Source organism: Lathamus discolor, chromosome 2 (genome assembly GCF_037157495.1).
Source record: "Lathamus discolor isolate bLatDis1 chromosome 2, bLatDis1.hap1, whole genome shotgun sequence".
Lineage (NCBI taxonomy): Eukaryota > Metazoa > Chordata > Aves > Psittaciformes > Psittacidae > Lathamus > Lathamus discolor.
This window is the reverse complement of record NC_088885.1, coordinates 83,179,995-83,193,200: the sequence shown is the minus strand read 5'-3', so window position 1 is coordinate 83,193,200 and position 13,206 is coordinate 83,179,995. Positions and strand designations below refer to the sequence as shown.

The 13,206-nt window shown below is 40.2% G+C and overlaps 1 protein-coding gene across 1 annotated transcript in view; it reads right to left on the bottom strand.

The window, feature by feature from the left end:
* The window catches only part of MYO10 (myosin X), a 157,036-nt gene that overhangs the window by 79,418 nt on the left and 64,412 nt on the right, over positions 1 to 13,206 (bottom strand). Inside the window, exon 3 of the mRNA XM_065667576.1 lies at positions 12,704 to 12,862. Coding sequence (XP_065523648.1) covers positions 12,704 to 12,862 — 159 coding nt within the window. The remainder of the gene's footprint in view (positions 1 to 12,703; positions 12,863 to 13,206) is intronic.

The following is a 13,206-nucleotide window of genomic DNA, read 5'->3' as shown; positions in this document are numbered from 1 at the left end:
ATCCCCTCTTGGGCTCTTAAATAACTAACAAGGAAGTTTCTAAGAACAAAGTTCCCCAGTTGGATACATATTTTGCACAGATTGCAGGAGCAAAATCTTAGAGATATTTTTTTGACTACATGAATACAGTGCAAGCATGACCAATAAGACAGCTACAGAACTTGTTCTTTACCTTGCTAAAGTCTGACTAAAGCCTTACTAAACTGTAAGAACAGTAACTTGAGGCATGCCATCACAACAGATGCCATGGCAAAGAATCAAATAAAAAAAATCCCTATGAAACATGGTACCATCTAACTTCATAACTGTAAGCATCCATTCTATAGATTCTGTAGGACCAAGCACCTGACAGTACAACATTACCAGCCCACAGATCTTCCTGTGATAGATACAACACTGGCAAAATTGTACCACCACTGGTTACAGTGTGACTTTTATTGCTTCTCCTATTGCAAACAGTAAATAATGTAAGAGGTGACAGCAGCCTGCTTCAGCACAGACTTACTTGACATAAGGCAGTCTTTCACATGGCTTAAACATTACTTTCAAAAATGGTATCAACACTTCCAGAATATTAGTAATTACTGAGAATAAGAAAAGTCAGCTGGCTTCATTGCCTCATAACTCATGAAAGGTACTACAGGGAAAAGGTAGTGTATCATGGCAATAACAGGAACCTGGTGAATTGCAGAAACAGTACGGGTGAAAACAATTCCGGAATCGCCTGATCCTTAGGACATGTCATATTTTAAAATTCGTTCTCCTTTCAGCAAAAATGTGAATAACCACAGCCTCTACAGAAATAGCTCCTATTTAGTGGCTCCAGTGTTACAGTGCTTTCAGTATGTATAACCCCTTTGCAAAACAAGTTAAATGTGTGCACAAATCGCCACCAAATTATAACGATATAGACAGAATAAAATCACTTCCACTTTGCTTAAAAAGAATGAATCAAAATTTCCCTTTGTTCTTTGCAGTTTCTAATCTGATTCTTGCAGTCAATAATTACTTACTTTAATGAAAGTACTCCAAAGTAGTTATGAATAGGAAAAATGCTCATATGTCTGCCAGAGCACTAGCAAGCAGACAGGGTTTCTGCAGACTTACAGTTGAAACAGCTTGAGGTGTATTTCCGAGAAATACTGTGTAGAGCTGCTGTCACAAGCCTGACTTCTTAAATGGCAATGAAGAGGACAGTTTACTTTTCTGTTATGTGACTGACTCAGCACTTTACACAGAACCACTCACAAACTCTTTAATTTGGTTGGTACAAACTGAAACAGCAACAATTTGTTATCAGATCACTGCTAAACCATTAGTTTAGAATTTATTAGAATTGAGTTATTCAGCCCCAAACCCAACACAGCACTCTGATTATCATATTAAAAGGTTGGGTTCCCTTTCCACTTCCAAATTTTTACTGAAATTTTACACTGACACTGTATCTCTCAAAACACTTTTGGTCACAAAGCACAGATACTCCTACTCCCCCTTTTAGCACAAAAAAAGAGGAAATAAGATTGTTTGCTGATCCTCTAAGGGGACTTTCAAAATTAGGAGTTCAAGCCCTGTCTTCTCAGCTATTCATTCAATAAGGCCATGGCATCTCAAGAGTCAAAATGAAAGATGTGCTTGAGAAAGGAAGAGATTTTTCATCAGTTCTCTGAATGCTTTTTTGTTTTGCTTCTTGCTTTCTGATAGCAATCAGCTTTGAACCCATGTCTTGAAACCACCCGACTTCTTCAAACACTCAAAGACAATTAGTTCTTTAGCAAGCTTCAAGAGCTCATGAAGATTTTTGATATCCACAGAAATACTCTAGAAAAACTTGCAGTGGTCACAGTTGTCCCTAACAGAGAGGCTTGGCTTTGTTTTTTAAGGAAGACACAGTTTGTATTATTTTGATGCCAAACAAATGTAAATGAAGTAAAAAGATTCAGTGGCTAAAATACACCTTTTCAAGTTAGCTTAAAATTACGAGAAACAAGTATGCAATAGATGAACTAAAAATACAGTTTGAAATGTCTGTCTTTCCCATGCAGAATGGGCCTTTGGACTAAAAGAGGAAAAAGTAGAGCAAGAAATTTCCCCTTCAAAATTTTCTTCAGGTTCTCTACACGGAAAAAGCAATGAAAAAGGAAACTGCCCTAATGCAAGATCACTTAATTGGTCTTATAAACCAAACAGACTATAGCAGGACTACCTTGCTCTCCACCTTCTCGCCTCCGCAGATGCTTTTTGGGGTACATCCTTTCAGGTTTGCTCCATATCCAGCAATCATCAACCTTCCACTTCTTCCCTTTTGTGTCAAGATTTCTGCATCTCAACAATAACTTTCCTATTTCTGAGGATCCTTTATGACTTCTGTGTTGTACTCAAGCTTGCTCTTCTCATTTAAGGCCATCAGTTTTATCCCACATTTCTCATGACCTCCTTTAACCCCCTAAATCAAGGTACCCCTCTGTATTTCCCAGACTTCTAGCACTCAAGACATCCCATTCCTCCTCAAATAAATAAGGGTACAAAAAATGGGGGGAAGATGGACGATGATGACAACCTTTTTCTGCTCTTGAACCAAGTATCTGATCAGTAATTACAACTGAAACTAAAACTCCTTCCAGTATTAAAACAGGCACAAGGAGGCTGCATTCTTCAGTTTCTATTATTGTGTTTCTTCAAGGATGCCAAAAAGCAATATATTCTTTACAACCTGATACTAGAAATGTTTGAACTGATCAAATACAGAATTAAGATGTTTTGCTACACATATATACCTTAACGTTGAGAAACAGCACTTTGTCCAGCTCTCTTAAAAGCACTTTCAAGATTTCATGCTTTGGGACAAGAAAAGGCTCTATCTCACTACAGAAACAGAAGCATGTTTACAGATGTCTCAAAAATTATGCTTCTGGGTTGTTTTTGAGCAATGCCTGACTTTCCTGGAGTTACTTAAGGAACTGAATCTGTGTCTGAAAAGTAAGGGTTTGTTATTTTTTTTTTTTAAAGGGGTATTAGTATTAAACTGACAACTTATTCAGCAAGTATTATTTTCCTGGGCTTACCCTTAATATATGGGAAACTTCAAATAAAACTGCAGTGCAACTGGCTGACTACAAAGCTACTTATGTGCCACTTTTAGACTTTATCACTAATCACTGTTCCACACAACTGGCAGGTCTCTCACACCTTTAAATCACCGTGGAGACAGAAATATTACCAAATCACATCATTGCTCTCACAGAACATGCAGAGGCAGGCAACATTTGAAAGACGGCAAAATAGCTGTCAAACTTCATGAAGTTTTGAACACCAAATTTCAAGGTGTCAGGACACAAAACCTGGGAACAAAAGAGTTTGCCCCATATTGCAGATACAGCCTCTTCATTCCCGGATATCTCAAGTAAAGGGATTGCTGGTAATCATGACTGGGTTCATTCTGAGGCAAACATAACTTGGTCAACCATGTCGGCATAGCAGAGGATGGCTGGGCCATATTTTGGCATCTTTGCTAAGGGAGGCGGTAGAAGGGGCAAGGGTATGTCATAAACGGGATGATAATTAATGCCCTTGATCATGGTAGAACCTTGATTTATCCTCTCTATGGTAAATATACACCATCTTTCAGCTGGTCCCATGCTAATTTCAGTGGGACAGAATCCAGTTGTCTCATGTCTGAAGCCAAGCTCCTTTCTTAAAAACCATAATCAAAATGAAGTACTAAACTACAAGTTTAGATGTTTTCAACCCATGAAGCCGTTTCTGAGACAGAAATGTCATGCTCTATAATCATCTTCCTGTTTGGACTTCTGCAGCCCTCACCATGTTTGGTGACTCATGGTGGGTTTCCAACTGCCTAAATTTACTTGAGCTGTGCTTGTCTTTATCTCCATGTTGCTTGTCAATGAGCACAACATTATGACCCCTAAAGTGTCCTTTTTTCTTCTCAAGATCAGTTGTAGGATTGAAGACAAAATGAGCTATTTGTAAACACACAAGCTGCACTACAAATGCAAAAATTAGCATCCATAGGAGAAGACCTTCAGAAGGAAGCCAGAACATGACACCTTAACTCCACAGAAGGCTCAGAGATGGCGAAGAACCTGAACAAAACTAAAAGCTCTCCATGGCTTAAGAGATACACTTGTAGCTTAATTGCATCCTATTTTCGCACTGATTTCCTCCTACTGAACAGACTGTTCCAGGTAGATGGATATACTCAGGGAAACTCTACAAGTGCTATTCAGAATCTGGACAAAAAAAAAACCCAAAACCAAACCAAATAGGTGGGAAGTATTAAACCATTATAAAGAGGAAAAACTGGTAAAAGAGGACTGTTAGAGCCAAAGGTAAAAAACAAACCAACAGACAGTAACAGTGATGCCGGAGAGACATCCTTCCTTATTTAAGAAATTCACAGGTTTCTGGCAGTTTTTCTCCTGAACAAAAAGGGCCAAGTCTCCTTGGTTTTATTGCACTTTTTTGCTAAGTAATACTATACAGTCTCTACCATGTAGCAGTCCTATCTACTGGATGTCAGGATAATGATCTTTTGACTGCCAAGTGGTGAGAAGAGGTGACCTCCTGAACAAAACCCACAACTGATCAGGGTAAGACATTGATTTTTGTAATTTTCATGGTCTGAATTACAGCATGTGAATGTAGGTTTTGCACATCAGACTGTAGTAATCTGTGTGCACAGCTTAACTCTAAACAGGCGATCTCTAGCTCAAATCAGAAAAGGCCCCACAGAGCGTCTACCCCATGGCTTCTCACTTCATTTCAAATGGCCTGTGGCCACACACTAGTTCTTCCTGCTTTGTTATTGCACAACGCTCAAATGAGTCTTTCAAAGCTGTCTGAAGGTCTAATTCACCCTCCAGTGAGGGAAAGAAAAAAAAAAAAATGTTCATCTTCCTTCCTATAGATTCATCTTGGGAAGATGAAGTGGCTTTTCAGAGAAAACACATGCGAAGGAAACAGAAATGCTGGTAGATGACACACCAAAAAGCAGTGTCTCTAGTACACCAGAGTAATACTTTCAATATAAACTTCGGAGATTTGTTTCAATCTACTTGCGAATACTTTACACACTGATATTCAGATTTTAATAACTTCCACAGTCCTTAATGTTTTAAGACCTCTTCTATAGAAAGAACTTTTTTTAGGAGGGGAATAGAGCAGGAGTAGGGAGTAGGAAGAGCAGGAATTGTGCTTTAACAGAACATAAAAACAAAAATCAAAAGCCAGAATAGTTGCAATCTAGATCTATGCCAGGTAGTTTGTGGGATGGCATTGAACAGCCATGGGTCTAGAAATCAGTACTAAGATGGTAAACAGTATTAGCAGTCAAAAACCTGATAAATTTAACTTTTGGACTCCACTTGTTTTTAAAAGGAAAGACTGACAGGCATCAAAAGGAAATAGCTGAAGCTGCTTGGAGAAATGGACTCCATCTTTTCAAATAAAACTAAAAGCCTGGCTATGAATCAGTAGTCTGCTGTCGTGGTTTAAACCGAACCACAAACCTCGTCCACTCACTCCCCCCCTTTCTTTCCCTCCCCCTGCTACTGGAGGGACGGAGAGGAGAATCGAAAAGAATGCAACTCCCACGGGTTGAGATAAGAACAGTTTAGTAACTAAGGTATAACACAAATCACTGCTGCTACCACCAATAATAATAATGATAAAGGAAATAACAAGAGGAAAGAATACAACACCTCAGCACCAGCTGACTGATAACTCGCCCCACTCCCCCCAGCCAAGCACCGACCGATACCTCGTCCAACCCTGCAGTCCCAACCCTTCCGGGTAACTCCAAGTTACATCCTGGGCATGACGTGCTGTGGTATGGAATACCTCTTTGGTCAGTTTGGGTCAGGTGTCCTGTCTCTGCTTCCTCCCGGCCTCCCCTCCTCCCTGGCAGAGCACGAAGCTCAGAAAGTCCTTGGCCAGACCAAACATTCGAGCAGCAACTGAAAACATCGGCGTTATCACCACTGTTCCAAGGCCAAAAGATCAAAACACAGCACTGTACTAGCTCCTAAGAAGGAGAAAAATGACTGCTGCTGCTCAACCCAGGACATCTGCTTATGCAGGTAGACAACTAAAAAAATAATTTAATTCATTCTCAACTTAAATGGGTTGGCTGTGGCCTTTTAGTATTAAACTGCTGGAATAGGTGAATAAGGCAGTTGGACAGCATAGCACAAGCAGTAAATTCTGCGCAGCTCACTTTACAGTCAAACCCTAACACACGTAAAGAAAACATGTGCTGATGACAGACAAGCAGCTAAAGTTCTGGAGCTGAAATTCATGCCCACCTTGCAATGCCTTTGCAGGACTAGGAGCAACAGACCTAGAAAGGAGCCAAAGCTTACCTGCAAACAAGGCACACGCAAAAGTGTTCAGCACCATTTGCAAAAGCTCTGACTGAACTGCACTAAGCTGCCGTTAGCACTTACACAAATGACTGAGGAATTTTCCTTTTGATTCTGCATGCTGGTTTTCTTTCTGTTTTCAGCTCGTAAGAATTAGCAGTGACATCCAATATAGGTGTGGAGGAAAAAAACACCATGAAAAGAAGCCTTCAAGTCTGAGAAGACATTAGCTATATGTACCATCACCAATGACAAAACCTGCTCAAGATTAGATTTCTACTCTGCAGTTTTAAATATGAGGTTATTGTTAAGTAGGGCTTAGGTATTACTCCAAACTCATGAAAGTCAACAGGAACTGACTCTGTTGACCCTGCATGTATTACTTTTTCTCCTACCAACCCACCATACGAGAAGAAAACTACTGGTACCGAGCAGACAGGAAAGCAAATATTTATTGTTTTAATAAAACTTTGATGCCCTCCGCCTCTCCATCTGTCTCACAGAAAGAGATGATGGAGGGCAAGATCCCTGGCAGCATATACACACACCATGTTACCAACAAGTACCTAACATGCTGCAAGCCATAGTATAAACTTATGCATTTACGTAGCCATTGCATACATTGCAAAGCGTTTGCATAGCTGCGATAGTATACTCAATTACACAGACCTTTCTGAGCAGCTCCCTATTTAATGATATCATCACAACACCTCAGGCTGAAATATTTGCTAAGATCTGAAAATATGCACCTTTAAAATCCCCAAGTTTTGAGGACAAAGTTCAGGCAAACATTCTTTATTGCTGTTGTGGTTGTTAGCAGTCCCACAAGTTCAGCAGTATGGAGGTATTCAGAGGCAAAGCTGGTTAACCAGCTGATAGAATTTGTTTACTTCTCACATCATTGCAACTATGTTCTTCCTCTAACACATATTAAAAAAGAAAAATAAATGAAAAATTAAGATAATTGGCCTTTGGCAGACAAATGTTGATCTATATAACTAACCATCCTTTAGAAACGGCAATCACCAGAAATAAAGTCCACTAGATTTCCAATTAAAAGCCTGCCGTGTTTTTATAGATCTTTGTCTGCTGCTCTCTAGTAACAGATGTGAAATGGAAGCTGTAATTAATGCTTGGAGACAGGAATTCACTTTGAACTACATTTTGAAAACATTATCTGATGTGTGTAAGCATAACATGCTAATTATGGAGGTAAGTAACTATGTATAGACATTTGTCATGCATTCTTAGCAATGGTGTTCTCTGCTCTCACCTCTACTGAAAGAGCTGGTGGAGAGAATTTTCCCCATCTCTCCACAGGCATGGGGACAAGAAGGCATGAAACACACTGTGATTCACCAGCAGACTTTTCAAATTTCTTTACTGTAAAAGCAGAGCAATTAAATAAACAGCAGTTTCCTCAGTGACCACACAGCAGATCCTGCAAACCGGTTACTTGGGACTACTCTAGAGCATTGGATGCCTGTGGAGAGGAGCTGTGCAACCACAGCTGGGTTGCAGACAAGACCAGGATAAATATAGTTCTAGGAGCTAGTGTAATAACCAAGGACTTGGTCTAAATGTACATGTACAATATTTATATATATAAATTTTATGGTACTAATTAACAACACAATTTGTGTGTACCCATGTTTGGGGTTTTTTAAAAGTCTGTGGTCCACACTTATTTATACCATGGAGCATGACAGACCAAAGACCAAGGCTGTTGAGCTATCCAGGATGGTGCATGGGTCCTTCATACGCATATTTTTTTTAGGTTCAGTTTCTGCAAGAAGTGCATTCGAGTTTTTCTGTTTCAGAAATCAGTCACAACAACATTTTTGTCTTCGTAAGTAAACACTTTGGGGCCATTGTCTTCTACTTATCTTCCATTGTGCCTCTGCCTCTACCTGCACCAGATGTGAAATTTAAGTTTTACTGTACTCAAAAAAATGAATATGCAAAAGCCGAGACAAACAACTCACAGAGAACAACTGACCTGGATACTAAAGTGTCTGTGTCTGCAAACAGGATCTGAATAAACCCCGACACTGATTATTGATTAATACTGCACAAACATCAAAAGATTGCCTCAGGGAAGCCTCATGACTTCAAGGGAGATGAATTATCTAATTACGGCAAGTTTAACAGACAACAACTGAACGTGCTGCTAAACTAAACAAACAGGAGTAGATTAAAAAATTGCTGCATAAATAACTGAATACACCTTTTAAGAAGAGGTAACTGAACATTCAGAGTAATGAAGTGGCCAGGAGTTCTGCAAGCAGCCTTATCAGGGATGAGACAACTTTTCCAGTTTAACGCCTTCTTTAAAAATTGGGGAAATGTTGCTTTTCCATTCGAGTTATTCCATGCTTGTTGCTTCAGCTGAAGAGAGAAAGGAAGGCAGTCATGAAAACTGAGCTCCTAATTACCATCATCCTCCCTCTGATGTGGATGTGTCTGCTACAGCACTACATGTCTACGTGGCGGGTACAGAAGTCTTTATACATACGCACACAAACACCACAGATGGTTATAATTACTGGCGGGCAAGCTGCAGTCCTAATTTGAAAGTAAGCAAAAATAGGTTATGTTGTCTCCCACCCCTCTTGGTCATCACACACAGCCACTGGACAACCCCGAGGCCAGTCTCTCCATCAGGGGAGGGTGGCCAAGCGACTGCCACACCTCACCCCACACAGCACACCTCTCTGGGCATGGGTACATATTCTCCACCTAAACAAGACAGGCACGTGTCAAATCATCACCACTTCAAAGGGGAACGTGCCTACCTGGCACTTCAGAGCTTAATTCAGAAGGAAAAAAATAATCAGATGTGCTTTGAAACTTGCTTGTTGCTTGAACTTGGGCAAACAAGGGTGGATCTGACACTGAAAACTTCCGTACTGACCTGCACAATGTATACTGCAGCTACTCCCAACCTGCCTCTCACCTCAGCAAAGGCTGCTCTCTAACTCTCTGCTCTGCTGAAATTCGCCCTCCTACATCAGTAACTAACCGCTGGCCACAGAGACAAGGCAACTGCAGCTCATCCCAGAGCCAGCTCAAACACTGTAATCTGTGCATCTTGCAGCACAACCCATGCTGTGTGGTTTATGGTGTCCTCTCCAAGGCTAAGCCAGTCTCCTCTGCAATGTGTACTTAACTGAAAGTAAACCAGAATCAACAGCTTCAGGAACAACTCGCCTTTGAACAGCAAAGGCAGATGATGAAGCACTTCCTCTCCACGTGCCCTGTGCTGGCCTTGCTTCAGAGGCATTTGCCTTCACAAAAGGCTCCATTTTCAAATGTGGGCACCTTCCACTTTTAGCACGAGTGTTTACCTTTCGTATGTTGCCACGTACCAGCCTAGCATGCAAGCTAATCTGAGCGTTCAAAGACAGGCATTAAACCTTGTATCCCAATGTCTGGAATCTCCTGTATCAAGTTGTTCCTGATGGAGTGAAATGGGGGAGGAAATAACACCTCCCCCCCACTGAACTCCTGGACCATATGATCACTGCCATTCTTCCCTGGACAACAAAAGTGGCGATAGCCCAGAAGCACACTTTTAGATAAAAGTGTTATTAATCAATAAACCTGAAAAAAGTACCAGAGAGGGGCCTGCTTTAACTAATCAAGGAAGGACTCTGACATCCCATGCTTCCTACAACCCAAAAAGGGGAAGCACACACTCTTTTAAGGGAATTGGGACAAGAAGTATCACAAGTAGATGTCAACAGACTTGACACTGATACAAAAAGATGGTGGCACATAGACATTAACAACTTTTGCTATTCACCTTCTTACTAATAGCACAGATTCAGCTAAGAGCCTCAACTCAGTAAGCGTAGAGCCAGGCATCATTCAGGCTCTGAACATAGTCTGTATGCTAAATCAATATTCCTCCCTCACCAAGAAACAGCAAGAAACACAGAAAATCCTCTGCTGATCTGTAATACCTGCAGTTGTTGGCAGCAGCTAAGTAAGTCATGGACGCATTTGACAAAACTTGGCACCCATGGCAAATATCTTAATATTAATTAGGAAGTAGTGAAGAGCTTAGGAACACGGGTATGATTATATGAGACAAAAGTGTTATTAAGTAAAGGAAGATTAAACTGAACTTAGACATCTGAAGATATTTACCTAAATACTTATTGCTGGAGAAACAGTTCTTCAAATGCAAACACACAAGATAACAGTGGAAGATTTGCATAAATAATTGTCTTCCTGAGACAGCAACTGTTTGAATTTCCTTTTAATTGTTTCTTCTGTATTTCTGAGATTATATACACTTGATACTACAATTCATTATATTGTACTTCACATAACTTTTGTGTGTCTGCAAAGAAGCAAGCCTCAAAACACACATCCTGATTCAAGTACACTGCTCGTTAAGGGTACAGTCTCATTGCCACTGAGAAAACAAGCAAAAAACTGCCAGACTTAAGAACCACACTAATATGCTTGTAATACTACAAGTATGTAACTCAAAAAATGCCAGCATACACCTTTGCTTATCTTCTCCCCTGCTCAGAAAGTGGACAGGGAGGTGCACAGAGCTGAAGTGAAAAGGGACCAGTAAGATAAAAGCCACGACACAGCAATTATATGGTGGTTTATGTTCAGGATGGCAAGAAGTCTTTCAAAGAAACGATTATATTAAGCTCAGAGTGAAGAGGGGCACATGCCTTTCCAATTTAACCCTAACTTGCAAGGGACAGACACCAAGGTGCCAAGGTGGATACAAGAGACAATATACCCACTACTCTGATGAAGCAATTCCTGGCCAAGACAGAGGACTTTTTGGAGGGAAGGGAGAAGGCAAATGTACAATTTGTGAAGCTTTGATTACTCCTGGCATGAACTCCACTGGCTTCTAGTGTCCTGTACAAGAACTAGTCTTGTCTCAATGCAGAATGGCCAGGAATCTAATATCTTCAGCTGCAAGTACACCTTTGACAAAGGTAAAGTTAATGCTCCTTCCAGTCCTTATTTTAACATCAAACATTAAAATATCATTTAACTATTCAATATAGTTAAGAGATTTTGGCTTGAAAAGACAAGGTTCCTTTTGCAATGGCAACACCTCTTCCTGCAATACAAGCCCATGTATCAATGAAGTTTCATTAAATTCTTCAAGCTATTTAATCAGCTTGTTTTGGAGTTTGTGTTCCTGAAGCCCTGTCCTGCTAAAACACTATCACTGGTACAGCAGGAGTGAGGTACTAATGAGGACTGAGAAAAGAAGATGCTTCTTACACAAGGGTCCTGGTTACATATGCAGGACAACAGAGAGGTTTCCATGCACATTTCAAACCACCTTTTTTCTGACAACCTTTCCAATAATTTATCAGGTGAGGTGGACTTGTAGGAAGGAGTAAGCAGTAAAAATTAGGAAAACTGAAAGGACAATGAGTATTCAGCAACAACTGAAGATCAGTCATCACTAACAGCACACAAACCTGTTTGTCTAGAAATGTACACCATACTGAACACCAAGTATCAGAATACCCTAACTTGCCTTGACAAGCTAAGAAATAAGCTAGGACATGTCTCTTCAGAACAAGGCTATTCTTTGCCGCTTCAAAAAAATCATCCCCTTCTACACACTTGCTTTTTAAAAGTGGAAGTGTCCTCCATCTGAGTACATTTAATGGCTCAGAAAACACTTTTTCTTTTGACTCACACTAAGCATTATTTTCTAATAACACTGGTAGAAAACTAAACTCCTAGTAAGTAGCTATTTTCCTCCACACATGCAGGATTGTTCATATATGGTGGCATTTCTTTTTCTGAAAGGAAAAATGGTTCATTTGAAGAAAAAAACCCCACACATAAAGGCTTTTGTAAAGAGAACTACCTCAACATTTAGAATTTAATGTATTTAATGGCATGGGTCTTCAGCTTGGCAATTTAATACTTTTTTTGTAATAATAAAAGGTGAAGGTGATCAGAATTGGATCTTGGCCTGATGGGATCTCAAATGGCAGTCTCAGACTAAATCCTACCACATTGTCCCTGGTGATGTGCACAGTACATATTGTTGGGGCAGAGAGTCTAAAGGAGAAGAGAAACTTGAGAGCTCTTGACACAACCCTGCCAGGTATAAAAGGGACTGCCTGGCCACCCTGAGCTACCTTCTCCTTCTCACTGCTGGTGAGAAGTTACTAGGTGAGGCATGTTTCAGCTCTGTGTGGATACACAAAGAACTGGAGAACATTAGGAGGGGAGATACCACAACAGTAAAACACACACAGCACTTCTACATTCAAAAACATTCCCTCTGGATATTTCCCTTAATTTTAGAAGAAACTTACATAGATTTTATCTTGCTGATATCGCTGAAATAAGTTGTGCATAATGGAGCCTTCGTGGAGATCTACAAGTGCTGCCATGTCTTCCACACTCTCTGTGCTTGTTTGATGCATGGGCGTTACTTTTTGGTGTGTGATAGTGCTCTGTTTGTAAGTGAATACCTGAAAGAGGGGAAACAAAGAAAATATCAGAACACACATTTAAAAACTTAAATGGAGCTTTCATACCTGTTCATATTACCTATCCAGTATATCAGTGTGCAGACTTGTAAAATACAATAGCCTGCCAGTCATACCTTCTTCTAAAGCTTCTCTGACAATAACTGAAGCCCCAAATACATATACAGGGGTCATATGAAACTAGCATATACTGCCAAATGCACTGAGGACTGTAACGGGTCTTTTCCATTTTAAGGGCAAATGTAATCTCATCTCAATCTGGACTACTATTGGACTTCTTCAGGAGAAAAATAAACCAAGCAATAATCGTTCCCCAAAAATCCAAA